Below are 20,794 nucleotides of genomic sequence, written 5' to 3'. Positions count from 1 at the left end.
TCCTCTGGCTAGGAAAAGGAATTCCCTTCCCCCTTGTGCTTCCCAGGTGAGGTGATGCCTTGCCCTGCTTCAGCTCTTGCTGGTCGAGCTGCACCAGCTAACCAGCACTGATTGTCTGGCACTCCCCAGTGAGATAAACACGGTACCTCAGTTGAAAATGCAGAAATCACCTGTCTTCTGTGTCGCTTGTGCTGGGAGCTAGAGACTTGAGCTGTTCCTATTCGGCCATCTTGCTCTGGGGGTTTAATTCACTTTTTATGAAGCAGTATTAGTGATAAATGTTAAATGTTTTACATTTTACTCTCACAATTAACTATATTTTTTTGTGTGTGCTTCCCTACTCCGTTTCATCGCCTATATTAAGTGATACTTCTCTTTAGACTATCAGCTTGCATTCCATAGTTTATAGAGCCTCTTCTTTGAAACCATCCTCATCCTTTCTTCTCTTCTTCTTGCCTCCCTCTCCCTACTATATACTATACTGTTTGATTTAACTTTTATATGTATTTGTGTACTTTGAAAAGATTAAACCCAATAATATGTTGGTAAGAGCCTTATTATAAAAATGCATTTAATTAGAATTATGACAAGGCAGCTGTATTAAAAGAACACTATGATAACAACTGAAGAACTCATCCTCCATTATATTAACTTTCTTACTTTCTTTCTTTCTTCCTTTCTTTCCTTTCTTTCCTTTCTTTCCCTTCTTTCCTTTCTCCCTTTCCTTTCCCTTTCCTTTCCTTTCCTTTCCTTTCCTTTCCTTTTCTTTTTTCTTTTCTTTTCTTTTCTTTCTTTTGACAGGGTCTTGCTTGGTGTCCCCCAAGCTGAAGTGCAGTGGTGCAATCACAGCTCATGCAGCCTCAAACTTCTAGATTCAAGCAGTTGTCCCATTTGAACCTCCTAAGTAGCTGTAACTATAGGCACATGCCACCACGACCAGCTAATTTATTTCATTTTTATTTCTTTGTAGAACAGGGTATCGCTTTGTTGTCTGGGATGATCTTGAATTCCTGGCTTCAAGTGATCCTTCTGCCTCAGCCTCTTAAAGTGCTTGTTCATTTATTTTAGAATCAGTAGTGAATACTTTTGAATGATACTAAATATTTCAGTTGAATGGCCATTTGCCTTTCCATTATACCCATAGTGATATAGAAGAAAATAATCATGAAATGAGTTACCTTCTTTGAGAGTACTCTTTGAGTGCTACTACTAACGGTTGCTTTAAAGTGTTTTTAAAAGGAAGGGAAACTGTCATGTGTTGAATTGTGTCCCCGCAAAAATATATGTTGAAGTTCTAACCTTGTGTATCTCAGAATATAACCTTACTTGGTTATAGGTTTGTAACAGAAGTAAGTTAAAATGAGGTCATTAGGGTGACCCAATGTGACTGGTATCCTTATAAAATAGAAAAACTTGGTCATAGACTTATACAAAAGGAAAATGATGTAAAGATACACAGGGAAATTGTCATGTGAACATGGAAGCAAAGATTGAACTAGTAGAGCTGTAAGCCAAGGAACACCCAAGGGGGCTAGTTCCCACCAGAAGAAGCTAGGCAGAGAGCCAAGGAAGGATTGTACTCAGAATCTCAGAGGGTGCATGGCCCTACTGATACCTTGATTTTAGACTGTAGCCTCCAATAACTTTGAGACAATATATTTCTGTTGTTTTAACCCACCCAGTTTATGGTACTTTGTTATGGCAGCTCTGCTAGATAGAATGTAGAGGAACAGATTCAACTCCTTTAGACCCTTTATCACAGAAGTTGTTAAAAAGGAAAACATAAGAGATCTCTTAGCATGGCAGTATAGGTTCCCTCAGCCTATCTTTCCCACTGATTATTCCTATATAGTCTAGGAAAAATTCAAAAAGAAGCAGTTGACTACCCCCACATAAATGCATGTTCTCAGCTTGTTTTAAAATAATTGAATTGCAAAACGACTTTAAGGCAGCTTTTAGAAATTTTTATGAGGTGTAAACAAAAGCATACTGAATGAAAAGGTAATAAATCTCAATTGAGGAATAAAAAGTATAAAAAGAATCAAATGGAATTTTAGAACTAAAAAATACAGTACCTGAAGGAAGAAAACCGTATTGTGTGGGCTTAAAGGTAGCCTGGAGATGATAGAAGAAAGAGTTACTAAACTTGAACATAGATCAGTAGAAATTACTGAATTTGAAAAAGAAAGGAAAAAGGTTTTTTTATAAAATGAACAGCGCTCCAATAGTTATAGAATAGAAAAGTCCAATGTTGTTTTCTACTTGGAGTTTCAGAAGGAGAGGAGATAAAGGATTGGGATAGAAAAAAAAAAGAGGAAATAATTACAGAAAACTTTGCAAATTTGGGGAAAGAGATAGTCTTTTACGCATCCAAGAAGTTCACCTAATCCCAAACAGGATAAACCCAAAGTGACAAACATTTGGACACATTGTGATTAAAATATTGAAAATCAAAGATAAATTTTAAAAAATTTTCACAGCAGTTATAGGAAAAGACACATTCCATATAAGCAAACAATCATTTGAATGAGAATAGATTTCTCATTAAAAATCATAAGAGATGGAAGACATTGGAACAATATTTTGGAAGTGCTAACATAAAAGAACTGTTAACCTAGTGAAGATACCCCACAGAAATGAAAGAGAAATAAACCCATTTTTAGGTGAAGGGAAGCTAAGAAAGTTTGTCACCAGCTGCTCTATTCTACAAGAAATGCTAAAGGAAATTCTTCAGGGTAAAGGAAAATGATACTAGATGTAAAATTAGATCTTCAGGATTGAAGGAAAACCAACAGAAAGGGTAAACGGCTGGGTAAATAATTAAAAAAAAACTGTTTAAAAATATGTATGATGCTTGAAAGAAAAAGCATAACATTGTCTGCTGGTTTTTTCAGTGTATGTAGATGTAACATACAAGACAACTATAGCATTAAGGCTAGAGGAAGATGGAGTAAAAGGATCTATGGTTGCCAAGTTTCTACATATCATATGAAGTGGTACAATATAAACTCTTAAGTAGACTGAAAGATTAGGTGCGTATGGTTTACTCTCTTAGCCCAAGTAATAAGAAAATGCAAAAATACCAAAGGATAAAGCCAAAAAGCCAATGAGGAATTAAAATTAAATACTAAAAAATATTCAAAGAAGCCAAAAGAAGTTGGGAAAAAGTAACAAAGGAACAAAAAATGGAGGGTAAAACAGTACAAAAAATAAAATAATAGAGCTAAGCCACATACATTAATAATTACATGAAATATTTATGGTCTCAATTAGGAATCTGCAAACTAATACACATAAGCCAAATTTGGCCACACTCATTTTTTACATATTGTCTATGGTTTCTGCCATGCTATACTTGCAGAATTGAATAAAAGAGCAGTATGGCCCACAAAGCCTAGAATATTTACTCTCTGGCCCTTTACAGAGAAAATTAACAAATTATTGCTCAAAACACTCCAAGTAAAAGGCAAAGATCTGTAGTTGGAAGTAAAGCAAGATGCTACTGTATAATTCCTAACATTGTATTTTACTTGAATATAAAGAAACAGATTATAAATAGATGCATAGTGAAAGATACACCATACAAACAGTCAGCATAAGAAGACTGGACTTACTTATTTTAATCTTAGATAAAATAAATAAAAAGCATGTTACCATAGATAGAGTGAAATGAAACAAAAATTAACAGAATGAAGGGAAAAGATAATTCTAGAATCATAGTAAGAAATTTTTATAACACCTGTTTCAGTAGTGGATAAAACAACTGGATTAAAAATAAATAATTGAAGATCTAGAAGATATGAAAATACTATGAACTCACCTTGATCTAATTGGCATTTATAAAACAGTATATCCAACAATCGTAGGATGTACTTTTTTACAGGTGTACATGGTCTCATTTTTAAGAGGATTAAAATCACATGAAAGTATTATTTGACCTCAGTCAAATTAGAAATTAATAATAATAAAATAGCTAGAAAAACTTTATGTGGACATTAAACAACATGCTTCTAAATAATTTGTGGAACAAAGACAAAATTATTTGGGAAATTAGAAAATATTGAATGACACTAAAAAACCTGGATAAGCTAAGGCAGTGTTTAGAGGGAAATACAACTTTAAAGACATAATTAGAAAGGAAGAAAGATCTTAAATCAGCCATTTAAGGTTCAACTTTAGAAAGCTAAGAAAAGAACAAGAGAAACCCAAAGTAAATAAAAAGAAGAAAATAACAAAGATATGAGCAGAGATGAATGGAACAGTTAACAAAAATGAGCAAGAGATAGAAAATTAAAACCGTGAACTGGTTCTTTTAAAAGATCAACAAAATTGACAGTTCCGTAGCTGTACTGAAATAATAGAGGGGGAGGAAAAAATGCAAACTACTAATATCATGAATAAAGGGTTGTTGATAACATTAAAAGCGTAATAAAAGAATAATGAACAACTTTATGCCAACAAATGCAACAACTTACATGAAATGGAAATTTTCATCGGAAAAGAATTCCGTCAAAGTTGACACAAGAAGAAAAGAGCAAATCCAAATAGCTGTATATCTTTTAACAAAATTGAATGTTATGTCAAAAACTTTCCCATGGAAAAAACTTCCAATCTAGATGGACGAATTCTATAAAATATTCTGGAAAAAATAACATAAATGTTACACAAATGTTTTCCCAGAAATAAAGGCTGAAGCATCCTTGCCCAACTGGTTTTATGAAGGTAGCATAACTCTAATAGCAAAACTTCAAAAAGATTTTACAACAGAAGGAAATTAGGTATTAATATCCCTCATGAAATTGATACATAAATTCTTAACCAAATGTTAACAAATCAAAGATAACAATATCTAAAAAGCATAATATATAATGGCCAACTAGGAGTTATCTTAAAAATGCAAGTTTGGTTTAACATTCAAAAGTCATTCAATATAATTTACCATAATAACAAAACAAAGGAGAAAAATCATACGATCATCTCAATAAATTCAGGTGAGACGTTTGACAGAATTCAACATGCATTCATAATGAGAAGTCTCAGCAAATTACAAGTAGGAGGTAACATTCTCAAACTTATAGAGATCATATGAGGGAAAACAATGGTAAATATCATACATAATAGTAAAATATTGAATTGTTTCCCACTGAGATCAGGAAAAAACCCATGATTTCTGCTTTCAACTCTATTCTGTATCATATTAGAGTTCCTAACCATTACAATAAACCAAGAAAAATTAATAAAAGATATAAAGATAAGAAATGAAGAAGTAAAACTGTTTACATATAACATATTTTATAGAAAACCCCAAAGGAGTCTAATAAACTGTTACTAAAACTAACAAAACTCACCAAGCTTTTATGAGGCAAAGTTAATGTATTAAAACTGATTGTATTTTTATGTACTAGCAGCAAACAACTGGAAAATGGAATGAAATCAATTTCACTCTTTACTAAATCCAAGAAACAAAATGAATAAATCTAACAAAAGATACCTAAGACCTCTATCCTGAAAACCATAAAGCATTGCTGAGAAAACTTAACGCCTAAAAGAAATAAATAGATATATCTTCTCATAGTTTGGAAGACTCAAATCGTTGATGGCTTATTCATCTTGATATTGGGCATAATTAAGTTTAAAAACAATAATTTTTGAAGGACACATTGAGATAGCAGAAAGCCAGGCATTTGGAGAAGGTATTTACAAGACATTTTTCAAACAATGGACTGTTATCCAAAATATTTAAATATTCTTTTTCTTTTTGTTTTTCTCTTTTCTTTTCTCTTCTCTTCTCTTTTTTTCTTTTTCTTTTTCTTTTCTTTCTGACAGAGTCTCCCTCTGTTGCCCAGGGTGGAGTGCAGTGATGCGATCTCAGCTCACTGCAACCTCCTCCTCCTGGGTTCAAGTGATTCTCCTGCCTTAGCCTCCTGAGTAGCTGGGATCACAGGTGTGTGCCACCGCACCTGACTAATTTTTGTATTTTTGTAGAGACAGGGTTTCACCATGTTGACCAGGCTGGTATCAAACTCCCGATTTCAAGCGATCCACCTGCTTCGGCTTCCCAAAGTGCTGGGATTACAGGTGTGAGCCACTGCGCCTGGCCTAAAAATTCTACTCAATAACATGAAGATGAACAATAAATGATAAACATAAAGACAGATAATGGGGAAAAGACTTGAACACATACTTCACAAAATATTTATTTGAATAGTCAATAAGCATATGAAAACATGCCCAGTATCATTATCAGGGGTAAAAACATCATGAAGAAATAGAAATACACACCTATTAGATTGGCTTAAATAAATGATAGACTCAACATGTGGACCAACTGGAACTCATCGTACACTGCTTGTGAGAATGTAAAAATGATGTAACAACATTGGAAACCCCTTGGCAATTTCTGAAAAAGTTCGGCACACACTTAGCATACAACCCAATCATTTCTCCCTATATATTTCCTCTGAGAAACAAAAATGTATGTCCACAAGAGGTCTTTTACACAGATGTATATAGCAGCTTTATTTGTATAGCCCCAAACGGGGCACAGGTCACATGTTTATCATCAGGTGAATTAGTAAAAAAATTACGGCCTACTCATACTGAGGTAATACTAGTCAGCCATTAAAGGGTTGAATTATTGATAAAATGCAAGATCATTGATGAATCTTGTAATCATTATGCTGACTGAAAGAAGCCAGGTGGAAAAAGAGTACTTACTGTATAATTCCATTTACATAAAATGTTAAGATATGCAGATTACTATTAATACATAGTGATAAAATGTAGGTTACTTGTTGCCTGGAAGCAGGACAGGAAGAGAGAAGGAAGAGAGGGTGACAGGAAGAGGACCTATTACAAAGGGATATGATGATATTTTTGGAAGATATAGAAGTGTTGTTTTTCTGAGGTCATAGTTTATAGTTAGTGGTAGCTCAGTCTCTCTCTAAAGCTACATATAATAGACAGCCCCGTGCTACTTGGAGTTATCTACCAAAGTCCTTATAACTTAGGAAAAAAGATCATTGTAGCTATGAGAGGATAGTCCTTCTCCACATGTTCTAGTTATCCATAGCTATCCTAGCTAACACAAAAAAAATTCTTAGACTCCACTATTATTCATATTTTTAAAATTTACTTTGAGATACTTAATAGTTTTGTGATTTTTATGGTGTTAGTAAATCTAATACTTTGGCTCAAAACTAGAGTACTGGGTATATTCTCTAGATACCCACTTTGTCTGGAGCTGAGCTCAGATTTTGTTGTTGTTTAAATACAAACCAGCTCTAAGCAAAGTCATCAGCTAGATGGGGCTTGTGTTTGGCCTTGTATTTCCTTCCTATGTCTGCTCCTTCCCTATTGTTCTTTCTTCAGTTATCTGGCTTCCAGGGCCACCTGGCTCCCAGTGCCTCCTTTCTCCTGTTCTCCTGATACCAAGGACCTTTTTTCTAGAATTACTCCAAGGCTGAATGAACCTTGTGTACTGAGAGTTCATTTTTACCCAAAATGTAATAATTCTTATCTCTTTATGTAATTCTACTTTATAAATCTCATAAAATCCTTGGAGTTACTCAATAAATCCTCATAAACAAATTTGTGTTAAATTGTCACCACATGATGTAACCAAAGTTGATCACAAGGTTGTTGAGAAGTCTGAAATATTTATGAAAATATTTTGTAAACACTGAAATGTTATATGAATATCATTTTGTTAGTGTAGACTGACTTTGATTAAAATGTGAGACCCTCTTTACAAATTGGTATGAACATCCCTGGTGAAATGTAGCAACATTCCTGAAGAGATGTGAAACCACAACATAACAGCACTGAAGAATCTATATAAATTAAAAGATTTGGTTAGGGATTAATACTCCTTGATATCTTCAAGTAACAGATTAACCTAAATTGTAATGACAAAACATGAGTCTCTAAATAAACCTCTTTGTTGTAAGTGATTGCTTTAGCTTATGCTTCCAGACTCTCTTTGGATGCTTTCAGAACTCCGAAGGATGGCTTGATTTTTTTTTTTGCCATATGCAGTAAGCAAATTCTTACTGAGCACTATGTGTAAGGCAGACATGAAGATGAATAAAACAAACACGCAAAGAATGTGATGTCTACATACCTCATAATCCAACTGTTGAAAGCCGCAAGTAAACAACAAATATTGAGAGTATCACAAGAAAATACATGTATAATACCTTACGTTCAGGGGAACTAAGATTTGAATAACTGCTTATTTCTCAAAGAAACCATGAAGGCCAGAAGAACATCTTTAGGGAAATAAAAAAAATACAAGGTCTCAATCAATTTAGAAGTTATTAATTAAGCAAAAAATAACTTTTATAAATGAAAACTAAAGAAAAACATTTTCAGAGAAAAGACTCACCATTAGGAACTGCATACAGGATGTACTAAAGAACATTTTTCATGCTAAAAGGAAATGACACCAGATGGCTGAGCATCTCTTCAAATGTTTATTGGCCATTGAATTTGCTCATTCGTGAATTGACAGTTTACATTAATTTATATTTTCCTAATTACTAATAAGATTGAGCATTTTTTCACGTTTATTGTCCAGTGAATTTGCTCTTTTGTGATTTGTTAATTCATATCATTTAGCCAGTCTTCTATTAAATTCATTTTTCTTAGCAATTTGTAAAAGCTTTCTTTAGACTCTATAAATACAAACCTTTTAACTGTAATGCAGTTGATTTGCCTTTAAACTGTTTGACATCTTTTGCCAGAAATGTTTAATCTTTCATAGTCAAAGATACCTATATATTCCTTGTTATTTTCTGGGTATCCTGTCTTAAAAGGAGTATCATGGACCCCTAAAATGAGCGCAGATATACACATGACCATAGAATACTAAAATGTCTTACTGTTTTTTCTTTCAAAATTAATGGCTCAAAATTTCTTTCTTGTGCTTTCTCATTAATCCATCTGTTTTTCTTGTTTGCTTTTTGTTTTTAAAATATATTTGTTGTAAGGATGAGGTGCAAATGAATACTTCTTGTCCTTTTTATACCATTGGGCTAAAAGCTGTGAGTCTATTCTCAGAATATTGTATAGACCCATTAAGTTTGCATACTGAGGTATACGGTCAGGTTTGTGGGATTTTGACTGTAGCCAGTGTGTATGCTTCTTGATTACATTTTGTGGAAATAATTCCTACTTAAATACCTTTCTTTGGCTTATCCATTAGGATGACATCAGAATTGTGACCCTTGTACACTATTGAATTTATTTCATTGTTGCCTAGATACAGAACCCTCATGTAGTTAGTGTACTTTAAAAATAGAGAAGGCTATGTATGTAAGGTAGGCTGAGAGCAAATTTATTATTGTATCAGACATTGCTGTCTGTCTGTTAGTCCTGGAACTTTCATTGTCGTTTAGTGTTCTTAGACACTGTATATTTATCTTGGTTGAATATTTAGTGCTTTAGTGACTGGAGGAGATTTCTGTTATCCCTTCCCTTCATCTTAACTATGTGACCAAAGTTACCGTGTTTCCTTTAATGTCTTTAGTCACTAGTATCTCAGACTCTAAATACTATGTTTATTCCAAAGTTAAATGAGCCTATCCTGTAATCCCAGCGACTTAGTAGGCTAAGATGGGAGGATCACTTGAGCTCAGGAGTTTGAGACCACTTGAGCAACATAACAAAACCTTGTCTTTATTTAAAAAAAAAAAGAAAAAAAGAAAAAGAAAAAAAAAGCCCATAGGATCCTTTTTTTTTTTTTTTTTTTTTTTTTTTTTTTTTTAACGTGATAAAACTTCTGTTTACCTTTGGCCAGCAAACTGATACATTGTTTTCTTATAGGCATTCACAGGAATACAACACTGTCTTAGCATTTTGGGGTCTATAAGTATGTGGAACTAGAGAAATAACAGATTTATGCCAGTTTTCTATTCATTTATTTAGTGTTTTTATTGCTCTTATGTTGATCAATTTTTGCCAAGGGAATGGAATTTGGCATTGCTGTATAAGAACACAGTCTTTGAGTTCGGACAAAACTGGATTTGTATCCTTGCACCACTCACCCATTTTTAATTTCTCTGAGCTCTTGATTTTTTTTTTTTTTTTTTTTTTTGAGACAGAGTTTCGTTTTTGTTGCCCAGGCTGGTATTTAATGGTGTGGTCTCGGCTCACTGCAACCTCCACTTCGCGGGTGCAAACAATTCTCCTGCCTCAGCCTCCCAAGTAGCTAGGATTACAGGCACCCACTACCACACCCAGCTAATGTTTTGTATTTTTAGTACAGACGGGGTTTCACCATGTTGCCCAGGCTGCTCTTGAACTCCTGACCTCAGGTGATCCTCCCGCCTTGGCCTCTCAAAATGCTGGGATTACAGGCATGAGCCACCACGCCTGGCCTGAGCTCTTGATTTTTGTTTTAACTTTTAAACAAAATTAAACTGGACAATTAAACTGTAATCTTTTATGTGAAAAGTTGTTTTTGTGTTAAAAAAAGAAAAAACTTTTTAAAACTGAGTTTTAGTGGTTAGTAACAACCTACATACCAAATGAAATAGTTTTTCTAAGATTGTATTAACTTAGAGCTCTGCATTGTTCAACACAGATGACTAAATTGGTGAAATTCTGTTTCTCCTTGATTTCCGTTGACATTGTATATCCATGGTTTTTCTTCTTCCCTTCTTCCTCTCTGCCTTTAGTGATTCTGTTTTGACACTGTCTCCTGATACTCCTGGGCCTTTCCTCTCTAGGGACTCTTCATCAGCCCTGTATCTTGTCTTGATCATCCCTTGCACTTGGCTTTTGTTCATTCTGTACTTCTGAGTAGAATGACTTTTTGTACTCATTTAAATCCTGTCTCTCTTTCAGGAATATATCTTCTTGAGGCCTTTCTCAGCCTCTCCAGTGAAATTGAATCTTTTTTCTGAACAGCTATAGATTAAATGAAAAAATGTGTGTGAATAAATTTTTTAAAAATAACGTTACATATTTTTATTCGGTCAGCATTCAATACACAAGACATTGTTGATATTAAGTCACCTTCATACAGAACTCACATAAAGCCACCTCACATGGTATTTATTTTTTAGAGATTTAAAAAAAATGTTTTATTGAGGTATACTTAATATACAATAAACTGCATGTTTAAATTATCTAATTTGTTAAGATTTGGCGTACATACACACATGAAACTATGCCCACAGTCTAACATCTTCAAAAGTTTCTTTATGTTCTTATGTAGTCCTCTCTCCCATTCCTCCCCATCACAGCTACCACTGATTCTGTCATTATAGACTAATTTTTGTTTTCTAGGATTCTCTATGAATTGATTCATACCATGTTTTTCTTATCCTAGCTTCTTTCATTCTGCATAATTATTTTGAGATTAATTCACGTTGTTGCATACGTCAATAGTTTCTTTTTATGGCTAAACAGCATCCTGTCATGTGAATGTACTTCAGTTTGTTCACTACCTGTCAATGTACATTTGGGATTTTTTCCAATTTTTGCCTATTACAAATAATGCTGCCATGAACATTTGTGTACACAACTTTGTGTGGACATAGGCTTCATTTTTCTTAGGAAACTACTTAGGAGTGAAATGGGTGGGATCATATACGGTAGCTATATGCTCTTTTCAAAAACCGTCAAATTGTATTCTAAATTTTACATTCCTACCAACAGAAAACGAGAGCGTTAGTTGCTGTACGTCGTTGCTAATACTTGATATAGTTAGGCTTTTTAATTTTAGACATTCTAAAGATGGGAAGTGGAAGTTCATTGTGGCTCTAGTTGGCATAGTGTTTTAGCACAACTTGAAGGATAAAAGTTGAACATTTATCCTAGATGTTTTTGCCTTATTTCTTTAAACCTCCAAATTTGGAAAGTCTGAGTTCTGTTAGCAACTTTCTTCTTTGAAAATAAAAATACATTTAAAGTTTATGTCATGGTTTGCATGGCAGTTTAAACACACAGTGTACTCGTTGCCATTCAGGCACAGTATTTTGCTGCTAACACTTAAAGGAATCGGAAGTAGTGACAATAAAAGCAGCATCATTTCTCTTAAATAAATACCCTTAGAAATACTTATAACCTGTTTTGGCTTTTTGTTGTTGTTTGTGCTCTCTTTATCCGTTCTAATTATTTAAGAAAAAGCAAAATAATATTTTTAAAAACTGGTTTGCAACAAAGTTGTTTGTCTGTAGAGAGAAACATTCATAATTATGAAGGACAGAAGAATTTGAACAAATATTTTAAAAGAACTTTTTAATCAGATTTTTAGCTGCTAGATTACTTTTAAACAACAGTAGCTATAACCTGAGATTTGAAACTTCATTACGCAAAAAAACAGGAGAAAATTGTACACTCAAGTGCTGTTTTATATCAAATGAGGATTGACAATAGTGTTTTTATGCATCTGTTCTGCCCACATAAGAAGCCAGCTTCATCATCTGGATGTGTCCTGGGGCTGAAACTTTTTATAAATATGAGAATTTCACTTTTTTTAAATGGCAAGCAGAATATGGTGTCCAGCTGTGGATTTGCTTATATATTGTGTTTGCATTTTTTCTTCCTGGGCTTGTTTTATACAGTATATGGCACTACATTGTCATACAGATTTCATGATTAATGCTTATTTATGAAATCTTGCATAAATATCTTAGGACTCAGTCAAACAATGTGCAAGTTAAACAGTTTTTCTCTGAATATTGGAATGACATATCCTTTGGGAATAGTAAGTTGGATATGTTCTTTATCTATTAAAAAAAGTCTCATATGTAACATTTGCCTTTTACTATTTGATGTTATATCATTCTTTTTCAATTGTTTTGTAGGACAAGAAATCCAGTTTCAGATTTATTCCTGGGAAACACAGAGAAAATTTAGATGTGGAAATTATTTAGAAATAAGGATGGTAGCTGTTTTGTATTACATTAAATAATTACATTTACTAGAATGCCTTTTTTTAAAAATTTTGATTCTGTCCTCTGGTCGAGAGGCATTTATATGTGTTCTATTATTTATATATTGAAATAAATCTACTGTTTGCTAATAAGCTGTGCTTACATTACTGTAGTTTTAATCCACGGGAATGCTAGGTTGATTATTAAATATCACCATGTGAGTGTGAAGCAAATTTCAAGTGGAAGTTAATAGTAATCAGTGATGCATTGGTAGAGTTTTGTTTTATAAATTTTATTTCTCTGGAATAGTTAATTTTCTCATATTATTATTTTAGTGGTTTGAAACTGGAAGTTGATAGACTTGTTTTCTCTTCTTTTTTTCTTATGCTCTCAGGTCCAGCTTTTCTATGAACTAACTGATACCATGAATAAGGTCTGGAATAAGATTCAGAAGAGAGGCAATCTCAACCTATCTACAACCTCTCCAGAGACCATGGCAGGGCCTGTTCCTACTTCTCCAGTTAGAAGCAGTATAGGCACGGCTCCTCCAGATACCAGCACATGCAGCCCATCTGCTGACATTGGGACTACTACTGAGGTAAGTGTTTTTGAAAATCCTGTTACAAAATGAAGGTTAATATATAACACAGATTTCCAGATCATGGTTTAAAATGAAGATAACCTCACTACTGTGAAAACTGATAGATTCTGAAGGTTCAAGAGGAGCTGTGGCAGCAGTGACTGTATATTCCTTTCAGGTACAAGAATTTTTTTTTGAATCACTTTCAGCAGCTTCTGGGGTAGTTCAGAATAGTGCCGGCTCTGTGAAGTGGTGAAAACTGAGACACAGTAAAGGTATGTTTCTTCAGAAGTATGGAAATGTAGAAACTGAGTGAAAAAGAGACTCATGCTTCCCCTCTCCCTACCTCTGTTCCTCTACACCTTTTTTGAACCAGGTGACTATTATTATCTAGTCACCTGGTTTAGATTAGTGGTTTTCGACCCTGTCAGACCCAGTGCCCTCTCCTCTTCCTCCCAATTGTAAAAGCTTTTCTTTTGCTTTTTAACATCCTAACCTAGCATGCCAGTACCTCTTTTGTATAAGAAATATTTTATAATGCCTCCTTTACCATCCTGAAATGAAAATAAAAAACATAACCAGAAATGAAAATGAAAAATAATGTAACTTACATATACATATAATTTCAAAAATATATAATGTCTTAAATTGTAAAGCATACATAAAAGGAAAGTAATTAATATATAGTAATATGTACTTCAATATGTAAATGCCTGGGCATGACTATATTAGAAGACATAATGGAACAGTCACGTGCAATTACTGTAATTATGATGGCTGTAAATAGACTTGTACAGGTCTATATTTAACACCACAAGTGGTATTGCTGTTGGTGACATGATTTTCTAAACTAGTGAAAAACTCTTGGTAAAGTTTCAAACAAAACATAGTTCAATCTTTCATTATAGTAGTTAAATTTTGGAATATCTAATGTATATTAAAATCATGCAAAAATGAAGAAAAATATGTTTAGCTTTAAAACACTTTATAAACAGGGTTTTCACCTATATGAATATATATGAGACAGCCTTCATTTTTCAGGACTGCCCTATTCTACATAGGATCTCTTGAACCCCTAACTCCTAACCCTTAAATGCCAATAATGATACACAAACATTGAGTCAACCAAAAATACCCCCATTCATTTCCAAAACATTGCTTAGAGGACAGAACTTTCTCCAACGAGAACTACTGTTCTATGGTAGATGGAGGTAGAAGTTAGGTTTTTTTGTTTCTGCATAAAGACAACATTTCCTCTGGAAATAAAGCTATTGGCAAAATACAGAATGCGGTAAGAATCAAGTAAAGGGGATGTTAATTTCTTTCATCTTACAAATCAGTAAAAGCAAACAAACTCAGTTTAAAGGGCAAATTTCAGCTGCTATAAGGCATTTAACACTTTAGAGTACATCTATTTAACCCCCTGTACAAGCAACTTTGCTATCTTGCCCATTCCAAATCTTAAGAATCACAGTAACCCAGGTGATAAGATTATTCTTTCTCTTTTTTCTTTTTTCTTCCCAAATGAGGAAGAGATAGGAAGTCTAGAAATGAGCCCATATCGAGTTAATGGGACATATCCTTTCTAGAGTAAAAGCAATGAATTCTTTCTTGAAGATTTCCAATGTTATTAGCATACAAAATCTTTTAGAATTCCTTCAGTAAAAAAGCTATTGAATACAGCAGTTTCCAAACTTATTTAACCAAAAGCTCATCTTTCTCAGTTTGCCTATTAATGCTTTAGTCCAATATCAATTTGAAATCCACTTGGGAAGATTGTTTGCTGAGAAGTACCTTAAAATAATTTAGCTGATTTGTTTTTCATAAAGGGCAGGACGATTTTTATGAAGATGGTTATTCACTATTATGAAGATGGTTATTCACTCTTCGCTACTGAATGAAAACAATGACTATATTTTCTTATGTTATCATTTATTGGCTAATTTTGAAAGAGGTCAATTTAAACCCAGATGCACACATAGTTAATCTACCTATAAATATTTTTTGAGAGCAAGAATAGAAATTAAACATGAAATATTCAATAGACAGACACCTCCTTATAGATTGCAAGGTAAAGTTAGATCAATGCCTTAAAATTGATCATCATATCATAACCATTTGGGTGACAGAGTAAGACTCTGTCCTGTCTCAAAAAAAAAAAAAAAAAACTAGAGATAATGCTTGTAAAGTACTTAGTTTAGTGAATAGTCCAAAAGGGAAAGCTAATACAAATCTCCTTCATAAGATTTTTGCATTAGGCCATGAGTATAGGCAAATTTCTATATACACGGTACCATTTAAACATTTTCAATTTAGTGAGTCTTCATTTTATGTTTCCAGCTCTTGTGAAGTCACGAACAACACTAGGATTTACTCACAACAGAGCAGGCAAGTTGTCAGTCCGCGATATGCTTTGTGTAACTCGTTAACAGATTTTTGAAACCCTATTAGGGTTAGCTAATTTTGTCATTTCAATTTAACTTTTAATTTTCTCCTTAGCCCTGGGCAGAAGAAGATTCTGCCACACTAATCAAATGCTGTACCATAGTAGCCCTATGCTGTTATTTGTTATATCATTTTGTTATAACGAAGGAGGAAGGAGCTATAATTATAAAATTATTTCAGTGTAACCATGTTATTTAAATTCACTAACACCGTATTAATAAGGCAATAAAAATATTAAGAACGTATTTATGAAAGAGGAATTACAACTCAGAGCTTGCTAACCAGTGCGCTGAAATACCATGAGATGTGTCACAGCTATGCTGAGACATGGATTACCTTGGCCTTTAGAGTCTTTGGGTGGGTCCAGGGTGAATGAAGCTTTCAATGCCGTGGAGATTTTTCTGCTTACCACAGATACAAATAACATTTCCTACATATGCAATTATATGAAGAAGGTTGGGAAGTACTGCTATAACTTTCCACAACACATATATTCTATATTTAAATCCGTATACAGATAGTTCTGTTGTTGACATGATAGTATGGCTAATAGAAAATATTCTTATAATCAAAAGATTATCAAGACAATGGTTACCAGGAGGAGAGAAGGACTTCTAGAGCTTTCCAGGAATGCTATGTTCAAAGAAGCATATAAAGTCTTTTGAATAGATTAAAACAAACAAAAAAGTATATATATAGTCTCCCCTTCATATTGTTCATTATTTTATTTCTTAACATTTAAAAATAATTCCTTTATAGTCTTTTTAGATTTTCTTAACTCCATTTATTGGAGATGCCAAGTTTTTGTTAGTTATATCTGCTGACTCTCCCTTTTTCTGGTTCATTTTCTCATGTGGTTTGTAATATCTTATTGTGAACTCATCTTCAACAGTTTAATTTTTCTGTGTGATTCCTATGTGCCCTTTGTTGTAGAATTGTCCCTACAGAGCATTTTGACATTTGCTTTTGCCAGGGTGCTAGAGATTTCAGGGAACCCTCAGCAGTTTTTAGGTTCTTTATCAACAAGGGTTTGTCTTATCATCTAAGTAGTACACATGACATCCCACACAAGCAAATAATAGCAATTAGTTTCTCATAATTTATTTTTTATTTTATTTATTTATTTTTTTGAGATAGAGTTTCACTCTTGTTGTCCAGGCTGGAGTGCAGTGGTGTGATCTCGGCTCAGTGCAACCTCTGCCTTCCGGTTTCAAGCCTCAGCCTCGTGAGTAGCTGGGATTACAGGCACCTGCCACCACGCCCGGCTGATTTTTGTATTTTTACTAGAGATGGGGTTTCACCATGTTGGCCAGGCTGATCTGGAACTCCAGACCTCAGGTGTTCGGCCTCCCAAAGTGCTGGGATTACAGGCGTGAACCATCCTGCTCAGCCACGAATGACTTTATCATGCCCCTACTTTCACCTCTCCTCTGTCCTAGGAATCTGAAAAACATTCATGGCATTTCTTAGCCTGCTGAAGCCTAGTGTCTAGTGTATCTTTTGCTTAAAAAGCAGCTCTGTTTCCTTCCAGGCTTTATGCAAAGAACTCCCCAGTTCAGGCTCTAGACCACGTCTGCAGTCCCTGAATGAGTGTTAAAACACCATTGCTCAACCCCTCCACCCTTATCTGAGTTTGACACTTCTATATACCACCAAGGACTGTTTCCACTTGTTACCCTGACTTTGTGTTGCCTCTTCATTTCTGACACCATAGTGTTTGTCTTTATTTCAAGTTTTGCTATCGTATTAGAAAAAGATGGTAGTCTGAAATTGGACAGTTTAAGAGAATTTAGTAAAAGGACAAAGATGTTAACTGGGAAGGGAAATCTCAGTTAACAGGAGACGATTGAGTACCCTGGAGCAGTTGTTGACACCAGTGGGCTTAAAGGGCAGGAAAGAGAGTTTATCAGAACAGGGAATAAATACCCAGACTTCATTCTCCACTTCTGTCTCCACTATTTCTCATTGACTGAAACCAAGAAAAAAACAAAAACAAAAACAAAAAAAACCAAAAAAACAGAGGACCAGGAAATCTATTCGTATTGTTCATATAGATTAACTTCCCAAGCACACAGGATAGTGAAGTGTAGAGAGTAGATCTAGAGGGCCAAAGAAAAGATATGTAGCACTTTTCGGTATTAAATTCACCTGACATTTTATCCAGAATATCTGTGCTGTGGTAGTACAAATGGTAAATGTTCATTTCAGCTTAGTCTCCATATTGCTGGTGTTAAAATTTCTTATTAAGAACTAGTCTTTTTATTTATGTATTTTTTTGAGACGGAGTCTCGCTCTGTCGCCCAGGCTGGAGTGCAGTGGCCGGATCTCAGCTCACTGCAAGCTCCGCCTCCCGGGTTTACGCCATTCTCCCACCTCAGCCTCCCAAGTAGCTGGGACTACAGGTGCCCGCCACCTCGCCCGGCTAGTTTTTTGTATTTTTAAATAGAGGTGGGGTTTCACCATATTAGCCAGGATGGTCTCAATCTCCTGACCTCGGGATCCGCCCGTCTCGGCCTCCCAAAGTGCTGGGATTACAGGCTTGAGCCACCAAGCCCGGCCTAAGAACTAGTCTTTTTAATCTCACTCTCCTTGTACATATTAACTTCTCAATACTATCAATTAACTTATTTGGTGATTTTTTAAAATTGTGGTAAAACATGCACTTGGTAAAATTTACCATTTTAACCATTTTAAAATGTACAATTTAGTGGCATTAGGCACGTTCACAGTGCGTAGCATAACCACTATCTATTTCTAGAACTTTTTCATCATCCTAGATAGAATCTCTATCCCCATCAAACAACTCCATCTTCTCCTCTCCCTCCATCCCTGGTAACCTCTATTCTACTTTCTTTCTCTATAGATTTGCCTATTCTAGGTACTTTATATAAGAGGAATCGTATATTTGTACTTTTGTATCTAGCTTATTCTACTTCGTGTAATATATTTAAGGCTCATTCCTTTCCTTGTGTGTATCAGAATTCCATTCCTTTTTATGGCTGAGTAATATTTCATTGTATGCATGTAACACATTAAATTTATCTGTTTCTTTGTTGCGGGAAATCTGGGTTGTTTCTATGTTTTTGGCTGTTGTGGATAATGCTGCTTTGAACATTGGTGCACAGGGGTTGATTAATTTTTAATGAAATAGTTTTCCCTTGAAGAAATTGTATGCATGTTATATGACTTGCACTTGAAAAAGCATTTTAAAACTCATAGAGTACCAGAAATTGTATTTAATTTTTTAACTGTTGAATATGTTGATAACTGATGTATTTGGTTTAAAATGTAGAGGGAGGGGATAGAAAGTAAATCGAAATGTTTTTAAACATGTTTTATTCGGTACTTATTTTCTGATTTAGAAGAGCACATTTCTGCCATCTTAATATTGTTTGCTTAGTACTAGCCTGAATGGTCTAGAATTTTAGTAGCACTTAATATTATCTCTTACTGTGTTAAAGCGTATTTCAAAATTTTGGCAGAAAATATGGGTCCCAGAGGGGAAAAAAGGGAAAAATTGAGTAGTATGTTTAGTTTCTATAGTAACCCTTCAAACAAAAAAAGAATGTTAGTAATTGATTTTCTCTAAGGTGTATGTTTTTTTTTTTCCTCCTGGGGAAAACTAGCTAAACTGTCTGCTCCTTTCCTACTCTTTGTTGTTATGAACTCTCTCTTTTTTCCTTTTCTCAGCCCTAAGAATTGGCTTCCTCTGACTTTGATGTAGTAGTTTTGTGGAACTTGACAAGTGAGCAAAGATCTTTGTCTTAATTCTGTCAACTTATAGTTGTATTTTCATAAAAGATTGTCAGACAGATCCTTTAGACCAGCATTTTTATTTTATATATAGAAAATTGAAACACAGTGAATTAAAATTAGCGTTACTATGTAGGGACTGGGCTGACTCATATTAGCTTGATTCTAAGTTAGTGGAACCTCTGGAAGAGACTTTGTAAATTTGTTTAAGTTCTTTGTAGCTTCTAGATATAAGCCCTTTGTCAGATGGATAGATTGCAAAAATTTTCTCCCATTCTGTAGGTTGACTGTTCACTCTGATGATAGTTTCTTTTGTGTAGAAGATCATTAGTTTAATTAGATCCCATTTGTCTATTTTGGCTTTTATTGCTATTGCTTTTGGTATTTTAGTCATGAAGTCTTTGCCCATGCCTATGTCTTGAATGGTGTTGCCCAGGTTTTCCTCTAGGATTTTTATGGTTTTAGGTCTTATATTTAAGTCTTTAATCCATCTTGAGTTAACTTCCATATAAGGTGCAAGGAAGGGATCCAGTTTCAGCTTTCTACATATGGCTAGCCAGTTTTCCCAACACCATTTGTTAAATAGGGAATGCTTTCCCCATTGCTTGTTTTTGTCAAGTTTGTCAAAGATCAGATTGTTGTAGATGTGTAATGTTGTTTCTGAGACCTCTGTTCTGTTCCATTGGTCTATATCTCTGTTTTGATACCAGTACCATGCTGTTTTGGTTGCTGTAGACTTGTAGTGTAGTTTGAAGTCAGGTAGCGTGATGCCACCTCCTTTGTTTTTTTTTGTTGTTTTTTTTTCTTTTTTCTGCATATGATTGTCTTGGCTCTGTGGGATCTTTTTTGGTTCCATGTGAACTTTAAAGTAGTTTTTTCCAATTCTGTGAAGAAAATAATTGGTAGCTTGATGGGGATGGCATTGAATCTATAAATTACTTTGGGCAGTATGGCCATTTTCACAATATTGATTCTTTCTGTCCATGAATATGGAACATTTTTCCATTTGTTTGTGTCTTCTTTTATTTTGTTGAGCAGTGGTTTATAGTTCTCCTTGAAGAGGTCCTTCACATCCCTTGTAAGTTGGATTCCTAGGTATTTTATTCTCTTTGAAGCAATTGTGAATGGGAGT

The 20,794-nt window shown here is 34.3% G+C and overlaps 1 protein-coding gene across 1 annotated transcript in view; it reads left to right on the top strand.

Annotated features, from left to right (window-relative positions):
• Positions 1–20,794, top strand: part of VPS13B (vacuolar protein sorting 13 homolog B (yeast)) — a 542,268-nt gene that overhangs the window by 136,676 nt on the left and 384,798 nt on the right. The window contains exon 7 of the mRNA XM_011966737.1: positions 13,279–13,482. Within this exon, the coding sequence (XP_011822127.1) occupies positions 13,279–13,482 (204 nt within the window). The remainder of the gene's footprint in view (positions 1–13,278; positions 13,483–20,794) is intronic.

Source organism: Mandrillus leucophaeus, unplaced genomic scaffold, assembly GCF_000951045.1.
Source record: "Mandrillus leucophaeus isolate KB7577 unplaced genomic scaffold, Mleu.le_1.0 Scaffold770, whole genome shotgun sequence".
Taxonomy (NCBI): Eukaryota; Metazoa; Chordata; class Mammalia; order Primates; family Cercopithecidae; genus Mandrillus; species Mandrillus leucophaeus.
This window is presented reverse-complemented; position numbering and strand designations above follow the sequence as displayed.